At 53.6% G+C, this 27556-nt stretch overlaps 1 protein-coding gene across 1 annotated transcript; it reads right to left on the bottom strand.

The window, feature by feature from the left end:
* On the bottom strand, positions 1 to 27119 carry PLXDC1 (plexin domain containing 1). The gene is made up of 14 exons (XM_054000142.1): positions 26984 to 27119; positions 25619 to 25743; positions 23036 to 23179; positions 22696 to 22765; positions 21803 to 21925; positions 20681 to 20799; positions 20428 to 20527; positions 17543 to 17638; positions 15135 to 15216; positions 12284 to 12341; positions 10598 to 10733; positions 7270 to 7305; positions 5374 to 5528; positions 1 to 3604 (listed from the first exon to the last, which is right to left on the bottom strand). Exons 1-14 carry the CDS (start codon positions 27036 to 27038, stop codon positions 3485 to 3487), a joined length of 1419 nt encoding a protein of 472 aa, XP_053856117.1. The 5' UTR covers positions 27039 to 27119; the 3' UTR covers positions 1 to 3484.
* Positions 27120 to 27556: the final 437 nt, after the last annotated feature.

Here is a 27556-nt window from a genome sequence, read left to right as displayed (position 1 = left end):
TTGATTTGGAAAAAGGAAAAGGTTTTTATTCCATATCCAAACTTTATCCCGTGCAGAAAAATCCACAAAAAAAAAGCAGGAAAATCTGGATAAATCTCCAGACTCTGCTGGAAATCAAAGTGTGTGGAAAAGAAGCCTTTAGTTATGGAGAGAATTCTTTTTAATACAAAAAAAAAAAAAGAGATTTTTGCCCCAAAATATTTGGGTTGTGTTTTCCTGTTTTTTCCCAGCTCAGAGGGGAACAGGGAGGGGATGGAATTGGAGGGTTTGGAGCAGAATTTGGGGTTTTTCCCCTTTTTTTTTGAGGGGCACAGCTGCACCCCCAGCCCCTCAGCCAGGTCAGGACACACAGGGACACCGAAAGGAGCCCAAAATCCAGAGGGACACAGAGGACAAGGTCAGGATGTGGCTGCAAAAGCGAAATTAAATTAAATTTTGGGTCATCATTGTCACATTCCTGTTTCAATACTGAGATTTTCCAGCACCTCAGAATTCATCAGGCAGGAAAAGGAGGATTGATGCCCACAGGATGGATGTGGAGCACCCAAAATCTGCTTTTTTTTGACAGGATTTGGTGGTGAAAAAGCCATTTTTTCCTTTTTTCTGAGCCCTGCAGCACCAGATTTTCCAAAGGGATACGAGGAAAACGTCAGGATGTGGCTGGAAAAGCAAAATTAAATTAAATTTTGGGTCGTCATCATCCCTGATTCAACACTCTGAGATTATCCAGTGAGATTATCTCCGAGTTTGCTGGGCAAGAAAAGGAGGATTGATCCCCACAGGATGGATGTGGAGCACCCAAAATCTGCTTTTTTGGACAGGATTTGGTGGTGAAAAAGCCATTTTTTCCTTTTTTCTGAGCCCTGCAGCACCAGATTTTCCAAAGGGATACGAGGAAAATGTCAGGATGTGGCTGGAAAAGCGAAATTAAATTAAATTTTAGGTCATCATCACATTCTTGCTTCAATACTCCAAGATTTTCCAGCACCTCGGAATTTGTCAGGCAGGAAAAGGAGGATTGATCCCCACAGGTTGGAGGTGGAGCACCCAAAATTTGCTTTTTTTGGACAGGATTTGGTGGTGAAAAAGCCATTTCCCCCCCCCTTTTTTTTTTTTTTCTAAGCTGGATTTTCCCAGATTTCCAGCTCCTCTTCCACCACACGGAATATTTGGGAATATTGTCCCTGTGGGAGCTGCCCAGGGGTGAAATTCCAGCCCCCAGTGGAAAACTGGAGCTGGGAATGCCCAGACCCCAAACCTGAGGAAGGCACCACAAACCCCTGGCGCAGATCCTGGCTGGGTTTGGTTCTCCCCTTAAAAGGAAAAATTAAAAATCATTTAAAATAAAGAGCTTTTTATACCCCAGGCACTCCAAATTTGGCATCCCCCTGAATTTCAGGAGTTTTTCAGATCCCAATCCAGCCGTTTCTGAGCCGTGAGTGTTGGGAAAATGGGGAAAATTTTATTTATTATTTATTTTTCTAATGGGAACAAACAGATAAAAGGAAGCCTGGATGTGAAATTATGCTCAGAGTTCTCATGTTATGAATGACCTTGAAGTGATTTTTTTTATATTTTGAAGGATTCCTCACCTGAATCCTTCCCTAAAACCGGATTTTCTCCCAAAATCCCAGCTGCAGCACAAACCCCAGGGACTGGTACAATTCCTGCTCTTTAAAATGTGGTTTTCTTTTAAATCCCTGGCATTTCAGAACTCTTGGATGGTTCCCAGCAGTTCCAGGGGCTGCGGGGGAAGAGAAGGACCCAAAACCTTGCTGTTCCCATGTGCAGAAAAACAGGAAAAACCAGCCCTAAAACGATTGGAATTCATAATTCAAGATTTAACCATTGGAAAAAAAGTGAAATCCAGAGAAAAACCCTCATTAACTCATCACCATTACACATTTGGGGTAAAAACTGGGTGATAAATTCTCCCTTTTTCTCCCCACTTTGGGGGAAAGAACCAATTTCTCGGGAAATTCTTGATTTGGGAATAAAACTTCCAAATCTGGGGCACGACCACGACGCAGCTGGAGCATTTTGGTGCTTTTGCAGCATAAAATGCAGCAAAAAAACCTCCCCAGGGGCTGCAAAAAAACTCGAATTTGGGGTCTGAGTGCCACCAAACATCCCTAGTTCTCTGTAATTGTTCCATAAATTCAGGAGATGAGGAGGAAAATATTAATTAGTCAGACCCTGCCTTTGGCACTAATCAGCAGCAGTGACAGCTGAGCCAGCCAGGGGATAAAATACGCCCCAAATTTGATTATCAGGACAAAGAACTGAGGAGCAGGAGAAAATTAAAAATACAGAGGGGGGAAAACTCCATAATCCAGCAGCATTTGTGGTGGGGGAATGAAAATTTACCTCCCCCTGGATTTGGGATTCTGGCTTTGGCTTTTTTCTCCCCTCAGTTTAGGGCCCGATTTTGGGGATTATTTTGCAGCTGAATCCTGAGTTTTGGTGGCACAGAAGGAGGAGAAAACGCTGACAGGTCCCGACTCAAAGCCTCCCTTGGGGTCGGGGATCCCAAAATCCATCCAAAGGCAGGGGGTCATCCCAGACAGGGGGAAACGGGAGCAAAATCAGAAAAAATGACATTAAGGGGATGATTTTGAGGTTCCCTGCGATGTCCAGGCGCTCCTCACGGATCTGAATCCTGGATTTAGCCCAGAGTTTTGTCCCCAAATCCCTCTCTGTTCCCGCTGCATCCGTGGCCACCAGAGGATGAATTTTGGCGGAATCTCAGATTTATTTCCCCCCCTTCTCTGTCTCCTCCAGGGCCGAGGGTCACAATTAGCAATTTAGCAAATTAATTAAGTGCCCAAGAAGCGCAGCAAAGCCGTGGGGCCACACGCATCCTGGAGGTGAATCCTCAAAATAAAGGTTTTGTCCTCAAAATGAACCAAATTCCCCTTTCCTGCAGCAGGGGGTGGAAGGGACAGACTCGGCAATGGGGCAATGGAAAATTCCGGCGCTTTGGGGCACGGGAGGCTCGGGATTCCTTGGGATTCCTTGGGATTCCTCAGGATGGATTCCTTGGGATTCCTCAAAATTCCTCGGGATTCCTCAGGACAGATTCCTTGGGATTCCTTGGGATGGATTCATTGGGATTTCTCGGGATTCCTTGGGACTGATTCCTCAGAATTCTTCAGGATTCCTCAGGATGGATTCCCAGGGATTCCTTGGCATAGATTCCTCGGGATTCGTCAGAATGGTTTCCTCAGGATGGATTCCTCGGGATTCCTCGGGATGGATTCCTCAGCATAGATTCCTCAGGATTTGTCAGGATGGTTTCCTTGGGATGGATTCCTTGGGATTCCTCAGGATGATTTCCTTGGGATTGACTCCTCGGGATGGATTCTTCAGGTTTCCTCACGATTCCTCAGGATTCCTTGGGATTCCTCAGGATGGTTTCCTCAGGATGGTTTCCTCGGGACGGATTCCTCAGGATTCCTCGGGACGGATTCCTCGGGAGAAGCGCTCAGCACTGCTCGGCCTCCACAAATCCCTCCTTTTCCTGGCTGGCCGCCTCCACCTCGGCGTACGAGGCGTGGTTGCCGTGGTTCCGGAATTTCATGGCGGGCCAGCGGTGCGGCCTCCGCTGGGGACAGAAACAGAGGCAGGTGAGCAGCTGGGACAGGGCCCTGCGCCCCAGCTCCCGCGGGAAAATGGGGGGAAAATGGGGGGAAATAGAAAATGGGGGGGAAGAAAATCATAACTGGGGGGAAAAGAGTGCTGGGACACAAAGGGCGCCGTCGGCGTGAGTGTTTTGAGTGATAAAAGTTTATTTTTAAATGTTGTTTCATGCTTCAAAAGGTTCTTTGGAATGCATGGATCTCACTGGATGGGAAAGACACGGATCCAGGGATCTGGGATGGGAGAAGGACCCAGATCCAGGATTCAGAGATCCGAGATGGTGAGGATGACACGGATGCAGGATCCAGGATCATGGATCCAGGGATCTGAGATGGTGGGAGGGATCACAGATCCCGGGATTTGAGATGAGGAGGAGGACACGGATGCAGGATCCAGGATCATGGATCCGGGGATCTGAGATGAGAGAGGGACACAGATCCAGGATCACAGATCCAGGGATCTGGGCTGCCTGGGAGGACCCAGATACAGGGATCTGAGATGGTGGGAGGGATCACAGATCCAGGATCATGGATCCAGGGACCTGAGATGGTGGGAGGGACACGGATTTTGAGATGAGGAGGATGTGGATCCAGGGATCTGGGCTGCCTGGGAAGGATCACAGATCCAGGGATCTGAGATGGTGGAAGGAACCCAGATCCAGGATCTGAGATGAGAGAGGGACACAGATCCAGGATCCAGGGATCTGAGATGAAGGGAAGGACCCAGATGAAGGGATCTGAGACGAAGGGAAGGACACGGATCCAGAATGCAGGATCAGGATCAGAGATGCAGGGATCTGGGCTGCCTGGCAGGACCCAGATCCAGGGATCTGAGGTGAAGGGAAGGACACAGATGCAGGGATCTGAGATGAGAGAGGGACCCAGATCTAGGATCAGAGATCCAGGGATCTGAGGTGAAGGGAAGGCCACGGATCCAGAATGCAGGATCCAGGATCACAGATCCATGGATCCGGGCTGCCTGGGAAGGACACAGATGCAGGGATCTGAGGTGAAGGGAAGGACAGGGATCCAGAATGCAGGATCAGGATCACAGATCCAGGGATCTGAGATGAGAGAGGGACCCAGATCCAGGATCAGAGATCCAGGGATCTGAGATGAGAGAGGGACCCAGATCTAGGATCAGAGATCCAGGGATCTGAGGTGAAGGGAAGGACAGGGATCCAGAATGCAGAATCAGGATCACAGATCCAGGGATCTGAGATGAAGGGAAGGACACAGATCCAGGATCTGAGACGAGAGAGGGACACAGATCCAGGATCACAGATCCAGGATCAGAGATCCAGGGATCCGGGCTGCCTGGCAGGACCCAGATCCAGGGATCTGAGGTGAAGGGAAGGCCACGGATCCAGAATGCAGGATCCAGGATCACCGATCCAGGGATCTGAGATGAGAGAGGGACCCAGATCCAGGATCACAGATCCAGGATCTGAGATGAGAGAGGGACCCAGATCTAGGATCAGAGATCCAGGGATCTGAGGTGAAGGGAAGGCCACGGATCCAGAATGCAGGATCAGGATCACAGATCCAGGGATCTGAGACGAAGGGAAGGACGGGGATCCAGAATGCAGGATCAGGATCAGAGATCCAGGATCAGAGATCCAGGATCACAGATCCATGGATCCGGGCTGCCTGGCAGGACCCAGTGCAGGGAAGGCAGCGGGAGGAGGATGAGGAGCGCGGCTGATTCCCGCGCAGGGCTGAGCTCCCGGCTCACCTCGATGAAGAAGAGCGCGGCGCTGGACGTGGGGCGGCCGCGGACGTAGATCCCGGCCAGGAGGATCCCGGCCAGCGCCAGCACGGCCACCACGGCGGCCACCACGGCGCCCGCGGGGACGGCGGCGCCGGCGCTGCGCGAGGGGCGGCCGCTCCCTGCGGGGGAAGGGGTGAAGGTGTTCAGAAAGCTGTTAAACGGAAAATTGTTTAAAATTTACACAATTTCAAATTAAAAAAAAACCCAACTCTATAAGTGTTTTGGTTTTTTTTAATTTACAAAATTTAAAATTAAAAAAAAAAAAAAATTTAGAGAATTTAATTTTTTTATTTGAATTTGCAAAATTTAATACTAAAAAAATTTGGCAGAATTTAAATTATTTTTTTTAAATTTGCAATATTTAATATTAAAAAAATTGACAGAATTTAATTTTTTAAAAAAAATTACAAAATTTAAAATAAAAAAAAAATTGACAGAATTTAATATTTTTTAAATTTGCAAAATTTAATATTAAAAACAAATTTTACAGAAATAATTTTTTTAAAACTTAAAAAAATTTTACAGAATTTAATTTTTTATTTGAATTTGCAAAATTTAATATTAAAAAAATTACAGAATTATTTTTTTTAATTTACAAAATTTAAAATTTAAAAAAATTTACAATTTAAAAAAAAATTTACAAAATACATTATTAAATTATTCAAGTGTTTGTTCTATTCATTATCCAATTCACAAATTATTACAAACAAAATTAAGCCTTAAAAAAAATTCTATACTAAATAAAAAAACCTTTAAACACTATAACTCTTTTCACTAATAAATTTAAAAAAACCATAAATCAATAACAAAAATAATTATTAATAATAATAGAATATAATAATCAATATTATATAATAGATTGTAATATCGTATAATATAATAAATTATAATAATAATATACTAATAAGAATAATAAAAAAACACATAAATCAATAATAATTTAACAAAACCAAACCACCAAACCATAAAAATAAAATATTCAAACAATAGAAACAATTCAAACTATAAAACATAATAAAATAATAAAAATATAATGTGATATCATATCATATCCTATAATAGAAGTATAATGTAATAAAAGTATAGTATAATAAAAGTAAAATATAATATAATAAAAGTATAATATAATGAAATTATAATATAATGAATTTATAATATAATAAAAGTATAAAATAATGAAAGTATAAATTAATATAAAATAATAAAAGTGTAATAAAAGTATAATATAAAATAATAAAAGTATACTATAATATGATATAATAAAAGTATAAAATAATGAAAGTATTAAATAATATAATATAATAAAAGTATAATATAATAAAACTATAATATAATATATTATAATATACTTATATTATATTATATTATATTATATTATATTATATTATGTTATATTATATTATATTATATTATATTATATTATATTATATTATATTATATTATATTATGTTATGTTATATTATATTATATTATATTATATTATATTTATTATATTATATTAGTAATATAATATATTATAAGTATAATATAATAAAAATATAATATAATATAATAAAAGTAGAATAGAATATAATAAAAGTAGAATAGAATAGAATAGAATAGAATAGAATAGAATAGAATAGAATAAAATGAATTAATAATAAAACCCGACATAAATCAACAATAATTCAACAAAACCAAGCAACCAAACCATAAAAACCAACCCTTGAAAGAACAGAACACCACAATAGACTGAAATAACACAGAGATAATCAAATGACAGGCAGAACTGAAGCGATTAAATCCCTCCTCGGGACAGCCCGGAGCACTCCCAGGTTTCCCCGGCGGGAATTGCGCAGCGGGGCCGAGGCCCGGCCTTACCCTCTCCTCCCGCGAACCGGTTGAGTTTGGTGTCGTCTGAAAGGAGAAAACACAGCAAAACGGGGAAATCAGGAGCTCTCAGGGACAGCTGGAATGTCCTCAGCTCAGAGAGGAAGAGAAGTTTTCTAACCAGGCGAGAGCCTGGGAAGCAGTTGGGAAAGAACCTAAAGAATTCTCTAATCTACCTTGTTGTTCACATTGTTTAGAGATATGCTCTGCCTCTGTGCGTCATTCACTCTTTTTTTATTCTAAGTTTTTTTTACACTAAGTTTTTTTTACACTAAGTTTTTTTTACACTAAGTTCTTTTTACACTAAGTTTTTACTCTAAGTTTTTACTCTAAGACCAATGAAATTACTCTTCTCGATGTTCTCTATGTCTAGAGCGGTACATTTGAAATAAATCAGAGCTCGTTTTCTTTGCCTTCTGATCTGGAGTTCTCTGTTCCCGTCCTGCTCGACAGCGTCCATAGCCTCGTGTTTTCCCCCGTTGCCCTGATTTTTAAAAGTGTTACGTTTTTGCTTTATAGTTCTTTTGGAAGTTTTAAAGTTCTCATAAAACTTCTTCAGCCTTCTGATAACGTTCACATATTTCTGCTGGGGTTTCTCCCGCGCTGTTCATGTCAATAATGATTGTTTTGCATTCTTCTTTGCAGGAGGGAATTGATGGGCTGTTGGTTTGAGCAGTGTGGCTGGAGAGGTGGCAATTCCATCCTCCAATCCACGGCCACCTCTGGAATTCTATAAATACCAGATGCTCCAAAAAAAACCGCTCTCTTTTCTTGGCCTTTGAACTTGCCAGGCGTGTGTGCGCTTACCTCGTGTCCAATGGCGACATTTCCCACCCCACTGCTCCCCCCAGGATGGGATCTCCGGGCAGTTTTCAATCTCTGGGGGAAAGGGAAGCACCTGGAAAAGGCCAGGGACTGAGTGGGGTGTGGGGTTCCTGCACTGAGGTGGCACCTGGAGCACAAATATCCCCGGGAAGGGTCGCTCCCGGCTCCCCGTGGGGGCTCTGATCCATCACTGGGTGTCCTCCTTCAGCCTGTGGAATCTGCATCCCAAATAAATCCACGGGACGCTCAAAATCCACTCCCATTCCTCGGCTCACTCTGGAAGGGCCAGGATCTACCAGACAAGGCTTGGTCCCTCAACAGGCTCCACGTGATCGGCCTCACCAGGGTGAAATCCTCATCCAGAATTCCCAGGGCTTGGCTTGGATTCTAAATCCTGATCCAGAATTCCCAGGGCTTGGCTGTGCCCCAGAGCTCCAGGAGCAGAAGCGGGGCACTGGAAGGGCTGGGGAGGACACGGATCCAGGGATCTGGGATAGTGGGAAGGACAGGGATCCAGGATCTGAGCGGGTGGGAAGGACAGGGAACCAGGGATCTGGGCTGGTTGGACAGGACACAGATCCAGGATCTGGACTGGTGGGAAGGACAGGGATCCAGGATCTGAGTGGGTGGGAAGGACACAGATCCACGATCTGGACTGGTGGGAAGAACAGGGATCCAGGATCTGGACTGGCTGGAGAGGATGTGGATCCATAGAACTGGACTGGCTGGTTGGACAGGACACAGATCCAGGATCTGGGCTGGTGGGAAGGACACGGATCCAGGGATCTGGGCTGGTGGGAAGGACACGGATCCAGGGATCTGGGCTGGTTGGACAGGACACAGATCCAGGATCTGGACTGGTGGGGAGGACACTGAGGGCCAGGCCCCCTCTTTGGTGGAGCTGCTCCTCGGCTGTTCTCCACTCTCCCCCTGCAGCTGCCCTTTGTTCCCGTCCAAGATCACAAATTAACTTCATGCCCTGCGTCACACGGAGCCTCTCGCTCCTTTTTTCCAAGAACCAGCGGTCGGCTGGAAAACAATCTCGTGGCGGAGTTCCAACCCTCCCTCTGCCTTTAATTGCTCCTTTCAAAGCCAGCCCTGCCAGGCAGGAGCTCGCTCCCCCATCCAGCTCCTTCCCGGCGCTGAAGGACAATTACCAACGCTCCTTTCTATTGATCCTAATTAGCACTTTGCGTTAGGGACAATTAAGCAGCCAAATTGCGGCACTACCTGCGCCAGGATCGGCGGAGCCGGCCCCGCGTTAATGGGATTATGGAGCTTTGGGTCTCCAGGGAAAATCGTTGTTTTTTTTGTTTTTTTTGTTTTTTTTTTGTGGAGCTGGAAGGAGCAGCAATCCCAAGAAAAGAGCGATCACCGCGGGAATTCCAGGCTGAGACTCCTGGCACCAGTGAAATCCGAGCCCAGGGAAACCTCTACCCCCTCTCTCCGGGATTGACCCCTTCTTGGTTGCTCGCTGACCTTCACAAATGGGTAAAAAAAAGCTGGAAAAACCCCAAACTTCTTCCCACCGTGCCTCACTGGCCCCGGTGTCACCTCTTGGCTGCCCTTCCTCGCCCTTCCCATCATCTGCTGTTCTCATCCCTCCCCCAGGACGGGCTTTGGAGCGCCCTGGGATGGTGGGAGGTGTCCCTGCCCCTGGCATGGGATGAGCTGTGAGGTCCCTTCCAACCCAAATCCTTCTGGGATTCCAGAACCTCACAGACCCAGGGATTGCAGGTGGAGAAATGGACTCGGGAGGGGATTTTGGGAAGGAGTTCCTCCCTGTGAGGGTCGGGAGGGGCTGGGATGGAATTCCCAGAGCAGCTGTGGCTGATCCATCCCTGGAAGGGTCCCAGGCCAGGCTGGAGGGGTTTGGAGCACCCCGGGATGGTGGGAGGTGTCCCTGCCCGTGGGACTGGAGGGGATTTAAGGTCCCTTCCCACCCAAACCATTCCAGGATTCTGCTCCAAAACCCCTCCGGTACTGGTGTTCGCTTGGATTTGGATTTGCTTTTTGAGGAGGTGAAAGACCTGTCCAGGGATTGGGATCAGGGGCGTGGGGTCACCTGTGCAGGGATTGGGATCAGAGATCAGGGATGGGGATCATCTGTGCAGGGATTGGGATCAGGGGCGTGGGGTCACCTGTCCAGGGATCAGGGATGGGGATCACCTGGGGATCGGGATCAGGGATGGGGATCCCTTGTCTGGGGATTGGGATCCAGGCTGGGAGGATCACCTGTGCAGGGATCGGGATCAGGGATGGGAGATCACCTGTCACAGGATCAGGGATGGGGGATCACCTTCCCAAGGATCACCTTCAGGGCTGGGGGGGGGTCACCTGTCCAGGGCTCAGGGGTGCAGGGTCACCTGTCCCACGATCAGGGATCACCTGTCCAGGGCTCAGGGATGAGGTGTCACCTGTCCAGGGCTCAGGGATGAGGTGTCACCTGTCCAGGGCCAACCCCCAGGGCCGGGGTCACCTGCCGGGCACCCACCTTCGGTGGTGAGGCTGTCGAGGAAGAGCGAGGCCGTGGGGGAGGTGACACGGCCGGGCTGCGGTGACACGGAGCTGCCCGGGGACGCCGAGTAGTGACCGCCCTCCGCCAAATCCTCACAGGTGCTTTCATCCGACTGGGGAGGGAAAAGGAGGGTTGGGGTAAAAGGAGGAGGGTTGGGGTTAAAAGGAGAGTTGGGGTTAAAAGGAGAGTTGGGGTTAAAAGGAGGAGAGTTGGGGTTAAAAGGAGAGTTGGGGTTAAAAGGAGAGTTTGGGTTAAAAGGAGAGTTTGGGTTAAAAGGAGAGTTTGGATTAAAAGGAGGAGGGTTTGGGTTAAAAGGAGAGTTGGGGTTAAAAGGAGGAGGGTTTGGGCTAAAAGGAGGAGAGTTGGGGTTAAAAGGAGGAGAGTTGGGGTTAAAAGGAGAGTTGGGGTTAAAAGGAGGAGAGTTGGGGTTAAAAGGAGGAGAGTTGGGGTTAAAAGGAGAGTTTGGGTTAAAAGGAGGAGGGTTTGGGTTAAAAGGAGGAGAGTTTGGGTTAAAAGGAGGAGGGTTTGGGTTAAAAGGAGAGTTTGGGTTAAAAGGACAGTTTGGAGCTGTTTTCCCCAGCAGGAATTCCAGGAGGGCTCTGCGGGTTCAAACACTGGAGGGGAAGCGGGGGAGGAGGTCCAGAAGTGAGGAGGAAAATTTGGGAAGAATTTCAGCAGGGCAAGGGACAAATCCTGGGACAAATCCTTTGTGCACCTCGGGGTGACCCCACGTGGGTCCGGTGACCTCACAAGGGTAGGAATAAAGGGAATAGTGGGAATAAAGGGGAAAACGGGGGGAAATGGGAAAGAAGGGAATAAACAGGAAAAAAATGGGAATAATGGGAATAATGGGGGGAAATGGGAATACAGGGGATAACGGGAAAAAATGGGAAAAAAAGGAGAGGTGAAGGGTATCCAAAGGGAACCAAGGGATATCTCCAGGGAATCAAGGGATGTAAAGGAATAAAGGGATATTTAAGGGGAATAAAGAACCAGCTACAGCTGTATCTGAAGGGAATAAAGGGATATCGAAAAGGAATAAAGGGATTTCCCAAGGGAATAAAGGGATTTCCCAAGGGTTATCTGAAGGGAATAAAGGGATGTTTAAATGGGTATCCAAAGGGAATAAAGGAGTATCTAAAGGGAAATCCCAAGGGAACAATGGGAAATGCCAAGGGAAAGCTAAAGGGAACAAATGGACATCCCAAGGGAAATCTAAAGGGAAATCCCAAGGGAAATCTAAAGGGAAATCCCAAGGGAACAAAGGGAAATCCCAAGGGAAATCTAAAGGGAAATCCCAAGGGAAATCTAAAGGGAAATCCCAAGGGATACCTAAAGAAAATAAAAGGAAATCCCAAGGGATACCTAAAGGGAATAAAAGGAAATCCCAAGGGAAATCTAAAGGGAAATCCCAAGGGATACCTAAAGGGAATAAAAGGAAATCCCAAGGGATACCTAAAGGGAAATCCCAAGGGATACCTAAAGGGAAATCCCAAGGGATGCTCAGTCTGATCCAGAACACAGATGTGTGGGTCACACATCCATTTTTTGAGCTGGGCCATGGATTTCCTGTGGCTCAGCCCCATTCCCTGCCCTCAGGGAGGGATTGGGATTGGGACTGGGATTGGGACTGGGATTGGGATTGGGACTCTCCAGGCTCACCTGGCCACAGCCGTAGCTCAGCCACTCCTCCCGGTACCGATCGAAGCCGCTGGAGCACCTGTGGGGAAAATCAGGATTATCCAGGGCCAGGCTGTGGGAAATGGATTCATAGGAAGGGATTAAAACTCCACAGAAGGTTCACGGAGCGTGTGTTGATATGCAAAATTTAAGATAAGGAAATGCTGACTCAGAAATGGAATAGGACAGACATTGCTGAGAGAAAAATGAAATTAGAAACAAGTTTCAAAAAGTGGCCTTGCAAGTAAGACTGGGTACTTTGGAGGAATACAACTATTTTGTGTAATAAAATATAATATAGATGTAAATAAAATATAAAAATATATATAATAGAAGTTGCATTGTAGTAGGACCCACAAGGGGTAATTTTAGATTATTATCTTTAAGGCATTTACAGCATGGTGTGCCTAAAACTGATAGGCCAAAAAATGCTCATATTGTAATTAGTAATGCTTATATTGTAATTAAAATAGAATATTGTGTGTTGTAATTAGGAAATAGTTGCCTTCTGATTGTGGTGGCGTGAATTGTAACATCTGTATTGTCTCACCCTTCACATGAGACTGAAAATGGAATAAAAGTTTTTGAAACTCCTCTCAGTTACCCCAGCTCTGAGTCAAAAAAAAAAAAAAAAAAAAAAAAAAAAGACAAAATCCAGCAGCAGGTAAGGAGGGTGGGAATGTCTGCGGTTCCACAGGCCCCAGAAACCCCAAATCCTGCCCTGGGTGGGAATTCTTGGACAAACGGGAAAGGTGAGACCCAAGGTTTGATCCAGAGCTGTGGGGTTTCCACACAGCTGTGCTGGAAAACACAAATATTCCCCTTCCCACAGGAGGAAAAGGGTCAAGAGCACTTCTGCAAGGGAAAAGGAGAGGGGAAATGAGGGGAAATGAGGGGAAAAGGAGAGGGGAAAAGGAGAGGAGAAAATTTGGAGAAAAGGAGGGGGAAAATCAGGGGAAAAGGAGAGGGGAAATGAGGGGGGAAAAGAGGGGAAATGAGGAGAAAAGGAGAGGGGAAAATCTGGAGAAAAGGAGGGGGGAAATCAGGGGGAAAAGAGGGAAAATCAGGGGAAAAGGAGAGGGAAAAATCTGGAGAAAAGGAGGGGGGAAATCTGGAGAAAAGGAGGGGGAAAATCAGGGGGAAAAGAGGGGAAATGAGGAGAAAATGAGAGGGGAAATGAGGAGAGGCCCGGGCTGAGTTTGAGTTTCCACTCCCAGGACTCGGTGCCAGGGCAAGGCCACGAGACCCACGAGCTTCGCTGGGCTCCTTCCAGCAACATCTGCACAGGAAGAACACTGCAGGAGCTGCAGATGACATCAGGCAAAGGCCAGCCCGAGAATTCCCTGCAGGAGCAGGGACTGGAGCAGAGCTCCGACCTTTGGAAAGGCTCGGGGAGGACCCAAACCCCAAACAATTCCTGTAAACACCGATCCACCCACCAGGGAAAGGAGAAACCACAAGGGAACTTCTGAGATCTCTGCTTAAAGTCCAGTTCCTGTCACAATTATGGGCTCAGGAGAGGCAAAAAAATACAGATTTTATTATCGAGGGGAGAGCTGGGAGGACTCGGGGTTGGAATCACGAGGTTGGGATGTCAGCCCCGAGCCTGGAGCTCTTTGGGAAGGATCATTTGGCTCTGCAGGACCAGCCTGGCTGGAAGGCAGCGATGAGAGGGGCCCTCCTGCTCCAGCTCTGCATTCCCAGCACGTTCCTGCCAGCTGGAATTCCCACCTGGAAGCTGAGCTGTCCCCAGGGACGCGGGGCTAGCGGCCAAGGTGAACATCAGCAAGAGCAGCTGGGCTTTGGAGGGTGAAAAAGGGTTCAGGAGGGTGGGGAGGGGCTGGGCTGGAATTCCCAGAGCAGCTGTGGCTGCCCCTGGGGGTGTCCCAGGCCAGGCTGGGGCAGTGGGAGGTGACCCTGGGGCCACAGGGGTGGCACTGGAGGGGCTCTGAGGGCTCTTTCCGACCCAAACCATCCCAGGATTGAGAAAACCCCACTTTGCCAAGGCCCTGGATTGGGAACAGGCAGCACAAGGAAGGGTTTGCACGGGGCTCAGCCCAAACCAGAGCCAGGCTGGAGTTTTGCCACCGAAGCCACACCCGGGCTGGGCAGGATGAGGATGTCCCCTCGCCACGGAGCCACTGCCACAGGCCACCAGCCTGGCCCAGGGGTGTCACAGGGACTCAGAGCTGCTTTGGGGTGGCTCAGGGGGTGGGAGGTGCCCCCAGGTGAGCGGGGTTTCCACGGCACAGGATCTGTGTCACTGGGTCCCCTCCCCTGCCACCAGCTCTCAATAAAGCCGGCAGCTCGATCTCATTAAACCTCCTGTTCTGTAAAACCCTGAGAGCAGGGACAGCACCACGTCCTCCATTCACCTCCCCCCAAAAAAAAAGAAAAAAATCAGCAAATTCCCCCCTCCCCACGCCTTTGCTGGCCCCATCCCTGAGGAGCAGGGCCTGTCCCACACGGAGGAGCGTCCCCAGCGCTGTCACCTCCCCGCTGTCCTTCCCCTGGAGCCCTTCCAGCCTCTCTGCCCTGCATTTCCACTGATCCCAGCCCGGGTCAGGACAGGTTTCCCCCCGTTTTTAAGCTCACTGGCAAAAATCTGAGTCCTGCCTCAGGTCCCAGCTTGTTCCAGGACCAAAAACCCCCAGGAAACGCAGCCTTGGAGTGGCTTGGAATTGGAGATCAGGTCACGGCTCAGCCGTGGCTGTGGGGCCTCAGCACCCCAAAAAACAACAAAAAAAGGGGAAATAATTTTAAAAAAGGCAGGAACGTGGGCAGAAAGAGCCGCCCTGGCCAGCCCCAGGGGAAGGAGACTGGTGGCAGGTACCTCTGCAGGACGTGGCACCAGCTGCAGTTGAAGGTCAGCTCCGAGCCCACGCACGTTTCGCAGCTCTGGTGCTGCAGGCAGGCTGCAAAAGAGACAGGAGAGAGGCTCCAGGCAGGTTGTGGCAGCAGCTCTGTGCCCACGGAGGGAAACACAACCCTCCCAAGCCCTGTTCTGGGAAAGGCTGTGAGAAAAATCAGAGAAAAGGGATGAGAAACAATTCTTGCTGCACCCGGGGTCGTGAACGCGTCACGGAGGTTTGCTTACCAAAGGGTGGTTTCCTAACTGGCCAGTGGTGATGGTGTTTTAATTAAAAGGCCAATTAGGTCCACCCGTAGTGAACTAAGGGTATAAAATTAAGGGTTTCTTAATGAAGAATCTCATCAGCCTTCTGTGGACACGTGGAGCCTGTGGAATTTGGAACTCCTGGTCCTGCAGGATGGCAACGCCTGCAGGGCACAGGGAGCTGTGGGGAGCTGCAGCTCGGGCAGCAGCGAGCCCTGAGTGCCCCAGCCAACCTCCCTGGCCTGGGAAGTGAAGGGAGCAGCTCCTTCCCAGCTCCTTCTTCCCACCTGGCAGTAAAACTCAGCTGGGAATTTTTGCCGTTTTTGGTTGTTCCTGCTGGGGGAGGAGCTGAGCCCCCCCAGGGCTGTGTCCACTCTAAGGGGACAGGGACTCTGCTGCTCACAGGGCACTTTTGGTCTAGGAAAGGTGGCCAGGAAGGGCTTGGATGCCAAAGAAATTCAGGGAAAGGAGGAGTCTTAAGCAGGCCCGGAATGGCAGAGCCCAGAGTGGGTCCTGTCCCAGGTGCTGTGACATTCCTGGGGATGCAATCACAGGGTCAGGTCCTGCTCGAGGGCTGCAGCGTCCCCATCCCTCCTGGGACACCTGGAACTGCTCCCCCAGCCCAGGTATTCCCTGCCCCACACCTGGGCTACCAGCCCACGCTCTCCAGTGGCCTCCACTCCTCATCTCCTCTCCCATCCTGAGATCCCCCAAAGGCAGGGAACAACCTCAGGTCACTTCAGCAAGAGGCAGAGCCCAAATCCCTCCCTTCTGACCCAAAAGAAAGGCTACAAACTGAACCCCAGAAGAAACATCAGGGCCAGGTTTCTTCGTAGCTCCTCTGCAGACTCCCTGAGCTGCTGGGAAAAAACCAAACCTCCAGCAGGGAAAAAAAATCGAGATTTTACAGAATGGTTATTTATGTTCTGCTTGCAGTAAGCTGCTGCTGCTGCTAAAATTGTCATCCAACACCCCGGGGAGAGCGTTTAGTGCAGATTTCCTCTCAGCCCGGATTTACCGCGGCTCTGCCCGCCTGCCCTTGGATCCAGGCACTAAAAACCTGCCTGAGGCACCTTCCAGAAATCTCAGCCGGGTGTGGAGGCGTTGGGAATGTCTTGGAGACAGACCTGAAGTGAACTGGTGTCCAGCAGCATCAGCTGCTGCTCGGGGAGTGAGGGAAAAGCAAAAAAAAAAAAAGGGATTTCAGGTGGGAAGAGCTGTCAGTGCAGGGAGGGGGGAACAGGGGGAGCAAGGAGAGCCCAGGGCACAGCTTGGGACCGTGGCACCTGTGTCCCCAGGGCTGTCCTTGTCCCCTTCTGGGCACTCTGAGCAGAGGGAAGGGGAATTTCCTGCAGATCCCTCCTCGATCAGCTCTTCCTGAGCTGGGCTGGCAAACGCGAGGGGGTTGGGATTTCCCTTGGCTCAGGTTGATCCCGAGCTCATCCTGGATCCATCCAGGCAGGGCTGGGTGTGGCAGAGGCTCAGTGGCAGCTTGGGGACCCCAGGACAGGCTGGAGACCCCAGGATGGGCTGAGCTTCTCTCTGGGGACCCCAGGATGGGGTGAGCTTCTCTCTGGGGACCCCAGGACAGGGTGAACTGCTCCTTGGGAACCCCCCGGATGGGCTGAGCTGTTCCCTGGAGACCCCAGGATGGGCTGAGCTGGGGACCCCAGGATGGGGTGAGCTGTTCCCCAGGGACCCCAGGATGGGCTGGAGACCCCAGGATGGGCTGAGCTATTCTCTGGGGACCCCAGGAGAGGGTCAGCTCCTCCCTGGGGACCCCAGGACAGGGTCAGCTCCTCCCTGGGGACCCCAGGACAGGGTCAGCTCCTCCCTGGGGACCCCAGGAAGGGGTGAGCTGTTCCCCAGGGACCCCAGGATGGGGTGAGCTCCTCCCTGGGGACCCCAGGACAGGGTGAACTGATCCCTGGGGACCCCAGGGTGGGCCGAGCTGCTCCCTGCTGCCAGCACCCCCTCCCTCCACAGGCCCCAAAGAGCAGGAGATGGGCGGTGTCACCCCCCCCAGCACCCCTGGCCCTGCCTTGGCTGCCCCCTCGGGCTGAAATTCAGAGGCTGCTGCGGTTGGTGGGTGCAAAGTGGGGTGCCAAGGGGGCCCTGGCACTCACTGGGCAGCGGGGTGAACTCCACGGCCGACAGGCTGCTGATCCTGCTGGTGTCCAGCTCCACGCGGTGGTACTCGTAGATCGTCCGGCGCCGCGACTCTGCAACAGAGCCTGGCCTTTAAACCGGGCTTAAAGCAGGCTTAACCCCCCCGGCCAGGGCTGGGCTGGGCTCTGGGGGGGCCCTGAAAGGCACAGGGTGCGGGGGCTGCAGGAGGAGGGCAGGGCTGGGAAATGGATTTGTAGGAAATTCTCAACAAGGGCCGACGGGCTGGGGTTTGTGTCAGGCGTGAAGGAGAAAACTGAGCACTCCCAGGTTTTCCTTGCAGGTGGATCAGTGCAGGACTGTCAGCTGGGAGCAGCGCTTGGTCCCAGGCAATCTGGGCCAGGCTGCTCCGAATCCGTGACCCCAAACTGAGAGGTTTGGGGTCAGCCTCCTTCTTCAGGGAAGAAGTTTAGACTGCAGCATCATTCTGGGCTGGTATAACTTTAATTATGCTTGGCTTTAATTTCAGCAGCCTTTCTCTAGCAGAATTCTCACCTACAAATGATTGTGGTTTGTTTTTTTTTTTTTTTAATGAGTATCTGTGTACAAGCCTTGAGATAAGAAATGCTGACTTAGATGATTGGCTTTAAGGCATTTAAAACATGGCGTGGCAAAAGCTGAAAAGCCAAAAAAAAAGCTTGTAGTGTGTTGTAATTAGGAAATAGCTGGCTTCTGATTGTGATGGCGTGAATTGTAACATCTGTATCGTCTCAGCCTTCACATGAGACTGAAAAAGGAATAAAAGCTTTTAAATTCCTCTCTGTTATCCCATCTCTGGGGCAGAAAAAGCCTCAATCCAACAGGCTGGGAGGTGCCAGGGCACAGGAGGGGCTCGGGGCTCGCCCGGCCCTGCCCCATGTCCAGCCCGAGGCTGCGGGGGGAGCCGGGCTCCAGCCCTGAGCCGCTCCCAGACAGCTCCAAACAAACATCAGCGGGCTCTGACTCACGGCCGGGGCCTCCCCCTGATGCCTCAGGTTTTAGTTTTCCTCATTTTCACGTTCTGTGCTGCTTCAGTGTGTGGGTCTGGGTTTGCATATTATGGGATGGTGAGCTCTGTTCACAGAGCAGGGAGACAAAACAATTCCTTCTCTAGCTGGGGACCAAGGAGAAATGATCCAAATCTCAGGCCCAGGAGCACAAACAACGTGGGCTGGAGAGAGAAAAACAAGGATGGGACTGCATGGGCTAAAGCTGGAATTAGACAATTAACTCCAATGTGCAAATGGAGCAGAACTGATCAAAGTGACAGACCTTGTGAGCATTCGTGCAATTTGTGACCATTTTGGTTCATTCTGGGTTCATTTTGTGACCATTTTGGGTCCATTTTTGTGACCATTTTGGTTCATCTTGGGTGCAGCCCTGGCTGGGCTCTGGTGCTGCCCAAGGTGGATCCACTGAGGAGATCTTCTAATGAATCCCTGCTTTGTTCTGTAACTCTGCCTGGCCAGTGGAGGAGATCCTTTTAATAAATTGATTCTCTAACTCTGCCTGGCCAATCTCTCCATGGAGGAGATCCTTTTAATAAATTGATTCTCTAACTCTGCCTGGCCAATCTCTCCATGGAGGAGATCCTTTTAATAAATTGATTCTCTAACTCTGCCTGGCCAATCTCTCCATGGAGGAGATCCTTTTAATAAATTGATTCTCTAACTCTGCCTGGCCAATCTCTCCATGGAGGAGATCCTTTTAATAAATTGATTCTCTAACTCTGCCTGGCCAGTCCCTCCATGGAGGAGATCCTTTTAATAAATCCCTGCTTTATTCTCTAACTCTGCCTGGCCCCAGTTCTAGCTCAGCCTTCTCAAGGCACCACCCGGAGCTCCCAGGGCTCCTGCAGCTGCTTCCCCCCAAAAATCTCCTCCTGCCCCACCCCACTCGGGCAGTTCCCGCTTCTCCCCGGGGCCAGGGTGGTGCCACAGCCCAGATGCTCCTCTGGCATCGCGTTTGTCACCGCGGGACACCCGAGCACTGCAACGCGAGGATGAGCAGGACGAGCATCCTCCGCTGCTCTCCATCCCTCCCACCCCTGCTTCTCCACCCCGCCCGGCTCCCCCCGGCCCATCCCTGCCTCTCCTCTGCCCTCCCAGCCCGGGCAGGGCTCGGGAGCTCCGCGGGGACCGAGGGAACGGCCCGAGGAGCAGCGGCGGGGCTGGAGGGGAGGGGAGGGAGCGCCCAGCCCGGCCGGGCTCTGACACAAACCGCGGGGAGCGGGGAAAAAAACCAGGGCCAGATGGCTCCGAAATAACAGGGAGGAGCGGGGCTGGGCTCCGCGTGACTGCAGAGGCTGGGAGGGACTTTTTGGGGGAGCCCTGCAGCTCAGGGCACAGGGGGAATAAGCGTGAGGACACGGATGAGAGCATCCCCCCATCCTGCTGACACGGGGGCAGAGCCCTGACACGCCCTGGGGCAGCTGCAGACCCCCCCCCAAATCTCCCATCTCTATGGGAATGGGGCAGCCTGCACCCCCCGAGCCTCTTGTCCATCTGCATTCCATCCTTTGGAGTCAAAAAAGGATTGGATTTCCCTTCTCTTCCTCATCAGCTGGCAATCAGGGAAAAGCTCATGGAGGTTCTGGACTGGGCAAAGTTCCAGCCAGAGCACGAGGCCGAGGGGTGGTTTTGGCCATGGGGAGATGCATCCCAAAAAGAGATCCCAAAAAGAGATCCCAAAAGGGGATCCCAAAAGGGGATCCCAAGAAGGGTCACAGGGAACGTGGGGGGCAGGCAAACCCCACAGCCCTCCTCACACTCGCTGGAAATCCAAGCAGGGCATCCTCCCACGCCGAAATCCCCCAGGACGAGGATCCCGCCCCTCTCCCTGTGGGATCAGCTCCCCGGGGACTCACCAGGCACGTCGGGAGAAGGGTTGAGGACCATGAAGGCGTCGGAGAGCCCGGCCTTCACGGGGTGCTGGCTGGCACTGATCTGCAGGACGGGCACCGGGATCTGCCCGGGGACAGAGGGGGACAGAGGGTGGGACAGAGGGTGGGACAGAGGGTGGGACACATCCCAGCCCTGCCCCAGCCCCAGGAATGTCCAACCCCCTCCCAGCCCCACAAGGACCCTCCAGGGACCCTCCTGCCCCGTCCCCTCTCTCACCTCCTTGTAGCCGAAGACGATCCTCCCGCTGCTGTGCAGGGCGGCCTGGAAGGTGAAGCTGCCCATGTCCTCCTTGCCCTGCAGATAAACCTTGTCCCACTGCACCACAAACACCGTCCCTGGGGGTGACCAGAGCAGCTCAGTCCTTCCCTCTGCCCCTGCTCCGTCCTCTCCTGCCCGGGAGGCTCCATCTCACCCCCCAACCTCCAGCATCCGCTGGGAGCGGAGCAAAACATCCCCGACTGCAGGAAATAGAAAGATGGAAACTTCCATGGACTCCAAAGAGTTTGATCTGCAGCCTTAGGAGGAACTCAGATTGATGTAAAAATAAAGTACATCAGGTAGAAAAATAATAAAGTTATGTTTCTGTAGCTGTAAGTAAGGAACTGTGTTGGGTAAGATGGTGAAGAGTCTGTAAAGAGTTTAAAAGTTACAGAGAGTTATAACGAGTTTTTAAAAGTCTTTAAAGAGTCTATAAGAGTTTAGAAGTTGAAATAGAAGCATCCCATCCTGTCCATCCCATCCCATCCTGTCCCATGGATCCGATCCCATCTGATCCCAACCCTAACCCATCCCGTCCATCCCATCCCATGGATCCCATCCCGTCCATCCCATCCCAACCCTAACCCATCCCATCCATCCCATCCTGTCCATCCCATCCATCCCATTCCAGTCCATCCCATCCTGTCCCATGGATCCCATCCCATCTGATCCCAACCCTAACCCATCCTGTCCATCCCATCCCATCCCATCTGATCCCAACCCTAACCCATCCTGTCCATCCCATCCCATCCCATCTGATCCCAACCCTAACCCATCCTGTCCATCCCATCCCATCCCATCTGATCCCAACCCTAACCCATCCTGTCCATCCCATCCCATCCCATCTGATCCCAACCCTAACCCATCCTGTCCATCCCATCCCATGGATCCCATCCTGTCCATCCCATCCCAACCCTAACCCATCCCATCCCATGGATCCCATCCTGTCCATCCCATCCATCCCATTCCAGTCCATCCCATCCCATCCCATCCCATCCCATCCCATCCCATCCCATCCCATCCCATGATGGCCAGCTGAGCCCGCCCGGCCGAGGAAGGAGCAGGGGGGGCTGCACTCACCGTTGTCCAGGTACTGCACGGTGGAGTTCTGAGAGTAGCTGGGGTTGAAGTTGGCCATGAGGGGGGCGATGTACTGCGTGGCCGTCAGCATGCGGTGGATGACGTCCCCCGTGAAGATAAAACCTGAGCGGGCGGAGGATGAAGCTCGCCCTCCTCCTCCTCCTCCTCCTTCCGGCCTCCCTCCACCCCACGCCACCTCACCCATCCCATTTTTACCCCTCTGGATTTCCTCTCTGACCACCCCCCCCCGTGTCCCCCCGGTCCCTGCAGGAGCAGAGGGAGCAGCAGCTCCTTCTCCCTGAGGAGTTTTGGGGTGCAGGGAGGCGGTTGGAAGGGCTGGACCCCGTTCTCTGAGCTCCCTGGGGCTCAGGGATGTGGGCTGAGGGTAGAGCCAGCACCAGAGCCGTGTCCAGGCCCCACCGTGGGCATCGCATCCCATCCTGTCCATTCCGTCCCATCCTGTCCCATCCCAACCTGTCCATCCCATGGAACCCATCCCATTCCAACTCATGGATCCCATTCTATCCTATGGATCCCATCCCATCCCATGGATCCCATCCCATGGAACCCATCCCATTCCATCTCATAGATCCCATTCTATCCTATGGATCCCATGGATCCCATCCCATGGATCCCATCCCATGGATCCCATCCCACCCCATGGAACCCATCCCATTCCAACTCATGGATCCCATTCTATCCTATGGATCCCATCCCATCCCATCCCATGGAGCCTATCCCATTCCATCTCATAGATCCCATTCTATCCTATGGATCCCATGGATCCCATCCCATGGATCCCATCCCATGGATCTCATCCCACCCTATGGATCCCATCCCATGGATCCCATCCCATCCCATGGATCCCACCCCGTGTCCCGGTCCCCGCTCACCGCCGGTGGCGATGGTGACCTGCCGCAGGAGGTGGCCGTAGAAGGGGAAGTCAAAGGACAGGACAATCCTCTGTGGGGTGGAGAGGAGGGCGAGAGTCAGGCTCAGCCCTGGGGACAACACTGGGAACGTGGGGGGGGGATGGAAGAGGGATGGGAAGGGGGGATCCTGCAGGTTCCTTCATCCCTGGAACGAGCAGGAGGCCACGAACGCTTCCCAAGCCTGTCACAGGGACCCCGCTGCCGGGCACGGGGACACGGGGACACGGGGACACGGGGACACGGGGACACAGGGACACGGGGACACGGGGACACGGGGACACGGGGACGGGCCGGGGCTCACCGAGGCCTGCCGGTGCGTGTTGGAGAGGATCCCGTGGACCTTCACGTGGCTCCCGTTGGCCGCTGCCAAGTCCACCCAGAGCGCCCCGCGCCGCGCGTCCCCCGGGCCGTAGGTCCGCGACACGTAGTAGCTGTGGTTGTCCTCCTGCAGCCACAGGGGACACGGGGACAGGGAACGTGGCGCGAGCCGCGGGGATGGGAGCGCGCCCAGCAGCGCCAGCACACAGCAGGGATAAACCCAGGGAAAATCAGGGGGAAATCCGGGATAAACCCAGGGAAAATCCGGGATAAATCAAGGGAAAATCAGGGGAAAATCCGGGATAAACCCAGGGAAAGTCCAGGGAAAATCCGGGATAAATCCAGGGAAAATCCAGGATAAATCTAGGGAAAACCAGGGGAAAATCCGGGATAAACCCAGGGAAAATCCGGGATAAATCCAGGGAAAATCCGGGATAAATCCCGGGGAAATCCAGGATAAATCAAGGGAAAATCAGGAAAAAATCCGGGATAAATCCAGGAAAAACCCAGGAAGAATCCGGGATAAATCAAGGGAAAATCAGGGAAAAATCTGGGATAAATCCAAGGAAAATCCAGGATAAATCCAGGGAGAACCCAGGAAGAATCCAGGATAAATCAAGGGATAAATCCGGGATAAATCCAGAGAAAACCCAGGATAAATGCGGAATAAATCCAGGGAAAACCCAGGAAGAATCTGGGATAAATCAAGGGAAAATCAGGGGAAAATCCGGGATAAATCCAGGAAGAGCCCAGGAAGAATCCAGCGTGGAAAAGGCCGGCAGAGCCAGCGGGGGATGACGCGGAGCAGCTGGGGAAGGTGCAGGGAATCCCGCGGGATGCTCCGGGCAGAGGCCGGGCTGAGCAGAGCCGTGACTCACCGAGCCCCCGGCGAGGACCAGCCCCGCTCAGAGCCGGGGCACAGCTGGAGTGGCCACTCCGAGCCAAGCACGCAGGGCCAGAGGAAATGAGGAACCTTGGCCGGAGCAGCCGGGGAGGGCGGGGTGGGGGTGGGATGGGGGGGCAGGGGTCGGGGTGTGCTCCGGGGTGACCCCCCCGGAGCGGGGATTGGAGCCGGGCTCTGGGAGGGAGCAGCTCCTGCTCTGTTGTCACCCAGAGAGAGACCCCGTTGGATGAAGCTCTTTTGGGACCCAGGGATGGGGTAATTGAGAGGCGTTTTTAAAACTTCTCTTCTGTTTTTAGCCTCATGTGAAGGGTGAGGCAATGCAGATGTTGTAATTCACGCCATTACACTTAACAACATCTGTCTCATTCCGTAACATTTCTAAATCAACGTTTCTAACCTCATTGTTTACATGCAGATACACACGGTGTGAGCTTTCTACCCACCTTAAAGAGTTCTCAACAAATTCATTTCCCACATTGCCCCAAGTGCCCCTCACGAGCTGCCAGCAGCACCTCCAGACCCCCCGAGCCTCCTGGTTTTGGTGGCACTGCCAGCTCTGTCACAGCATGGTCAGGGACCTGCTGAGGGACACCCCCAGGCCCTGCACTGGCACCTCCCGAGGTGGGATCCCACCTCCCGCAGGTGGGACAGGGTGAGATGCACCTGTGACCTTGCCCGTGGCCCCAATCCCGGGGCAGATCCCAAAAATGTCACAGGAAATTGCTGCCTGTCCCTCCCGGGAGCCGCAAGCCCCACCACGCCCTCCCTGTGGCTCCCCAGCAGCGGTTTTGGGCCGCTTTGGGATATTTTTAAACACTTCCACATCGGGACTTCTCCTGGTTCCTCTCCATCCCCGAAGGATGAGCTGGAGCAGAGTGGAAGCAGCCACTTTGTCCCCTGTGGGCCACCAAAAGCAGCGGGACAAGTCACCGTCCTCCAAAAACCCCCGCGGCCGCACATCCCCCACGCCGAGAGCGCGGGGGAACTCCCGCGGCCCCGCCACAAATAACCGGGAGCTAATTGAGGCCGGCTAATTAGGCACAGCCCTGCCGGGAGAGCCGAGGGAGGTGTCCCACAAGGTGCCACAGAGGTGAACAGAGCCCCCCCCCCCCCCCTCGGCACCGTTGTCCCCGCGTGTCACCCGCACAGCGAAGCACCCGGGCATTTCCAGCGGGCAGGGCTGGGGCGACCTCGGGGCTGTAATTATCCTCGGGGATGAAATTATCCCCTCTGGGATGTGGGATCCAGCCCCACAGCGGAACTGGAGCCAAACTGGGAATAGATCTGGCGGCGGGAGCGGGTCCGGGCGGGGGTCGGGGCACGGATCCCGGTGAGGGTCGGGGCACGGATCCCGGCGGGGGTCGGGGCACGGATCCCGGTGAGGGTCGGGGCACGGATCCCGGTGAGGGTCGGGGCACGGATCCCGGCGGGGGTCGGGGCACGGATCCCGGTGAGGGTCGGGGCACGGATCCCGGCGGGGGTCGGGGCACAGATCCCGGTGAGGGTCGGGGCACGGATCCCGGCGGGGGTCGGGGCACGGATCCCGGTGAGGGTCGGGGGTCGGATTGGGTCGGAGGTCGTATCCGGGCGGAGATCGGGGCACGGATCCCGGCGGGGGTCGGGGTGCGGGTCCGGGCGGGGGTCGGGCTCGGGGGGACTCACCACGACGCGGGTCTCGCTGGCCGGCAGGGTGTCGATGGCCAGGCTGCCGCCCCCCAGGTCCTGGCTGATGCGGGTCCCCTCGGCCGCGTCCGGAGCTCTCCGTCCCTCGCTCCCGGGGGGGCGTCCTGGGGGCACACAGGGAGGGCTCAGCGGCAGCCCTGGGGTCAGTGGTGTCCCCCAGCAATGCTTCTGGCGCTGTGACACGAGTCTGAGGGGTCTCAGCCCCCACGAACAGCGTCGCTGCAGCGATGGAGAGGCGGGGAAGGGTCCGGGGTGGCCGCAGGTGCAGGGACAGGTGACAGCGACCCCGGCCAGGGGAGGACAGCTGGGGACAACGGCCACAAACGGCAGTGGCAGCCCCCGCACGCACCAGCGCGACCCCGGCGAGGGGGAAGCGACACCAGTGTGGCACCAGTGCGGCCGTGCCCTCGATGTCCCCAAGCACGCCGGGCTGGGATGGGGTCCGGGTGTCAGGGCAGGTCCCAAGGATCCAAAAAAACCGCGTCCCTCGCCCCCTCCACGCATCTCTCCAGCCCCGTGGAGGCAGCGGAGGCCGGAAACACGGCTGGGGAGTGGGGGGGAGGATAAGAAAGCCATTTGGGACCAGATCTGCGGAGGATCGGGAGGTTTCTGGCAGCGCGGCGCGGGCGGAGGCGGCGGGGACGGCACGCGCTCGCCCACGGGCAGGGACACAGCCGGGACGTCTGTCCCCAAGCGGGGACACAGCACAGCCCCGGGGGGGGGCCGCGGGCTGCTCCCCCCGCCCGTGGCAGCGGGGTCCCACCGTTGCTAATTGCTGCCCAATGAGGCTATGCCGGGGCTGGGTTCTGTTCCCAGGTCTCCGGGAGGGGAAACTGAGGCAGGGGGGAGCAGGGCTGAGAGAAGGGCTCTGTGCCTGGGGGTCACACTCGCCATCCCTGGGGGGCACAGCGGGGCACAGCCCTGGCAGTGCGGGCAGGTGTGGGGTGTCCCAGAGAGCAGAGACCCCCCCCCCCCCAAAAGGCTCCCCAAAATCTCAGCCTCAGCCAGGACAGCGCCAGCCCGGCCATGGGGCGCCACGGATGGGGGGAATCCTGTGTGAGGACCCCCCAGCAGGGGGGATACAGCCCCCCACCCCCGTCCCAGCGCTGCCCAGCACAGACTGGGGGGTCCGGGCACCCTGGGGCAGGGGGGAGCAGGGGGTGGGGAGCGGGACACGCACCTGCGGGCTCGGGGGGCACGGAGACACCCCCAAAGCACAGCAGAGGGGGGGGGGCACACAGACCCCCGGACAGACCCCCAGGGCACGGCCGGGACCCCCCCTGCACCCCCAGTGCCGGCGGCCCCCCCGGAGCTCGCCCGCCGCCCCCTTGCCCCCCCCCCTACCTGCGCCCAGCGCCCCGCGGAGCAGGCAGAGCAGGAGGAGGCCCCCCCAGAGCATGGTGGGGGTCGGGGGGCTCAGCGCCCCGCCATGGGCCGGGACCCCCGGAGCCGCGCACCGAGCGGAGCCGGAGCCGGAGCCGGAGCCGGGCGGGGCCAGGGGCGGGCCCGGGGGTGGGGATGGAACTGGGGAGGGTTGGGATGGGATGGGATGGGAAAGGGAAGGGATGGGATGGGGTGGGATGGAGCCGGGGCCGGCAGCAGGACCCCCGTGCGCCCAGGGGGTTCGGGAATGTTCGTCCGTCCCCGAGCTGGGCCGGCGCCCCCCAGCCCGGAGCGACACCTCCGTGTGCTCACCCCTCCCCCGCCCCGAGTTTTTGGGGTTCGACTTGAGACACCGGCGAGGTTTGGGGTGCTCCAGGCTGTCCCCACTGCGGGCAGCCCCGGCGTGACCCCGCTCTGGGCTGTGGGGTGGCGGGGGGGGCTCTGGGCTGAGCCCACCGGCCCCGCGTGGGTGCGCGGCCCCCCGAGCCGGAGGGTTCGGGCCCTTCCCCATCCCCTAAGTTTCCCTTTGGGAAG

Source organism: Vidua macroura, chromosome 27 (genome assembly GCF_024509145.1).
Source record: "Vidua macroura isolate BioBank_ID:100142 chromosome 27, ASM2450914v1, whole genome shotgun sequence".
Lineage (NCBI taxonomy): Eukaryota > Metazoa > Chordata > Aves > Passeriformes > Viduidae > Vidua > Vidua macroura.
Note: the sequence above shows the minus strand (reverse complement) of the source record. Positions and strands in the feature narration are given on the sequence as shown.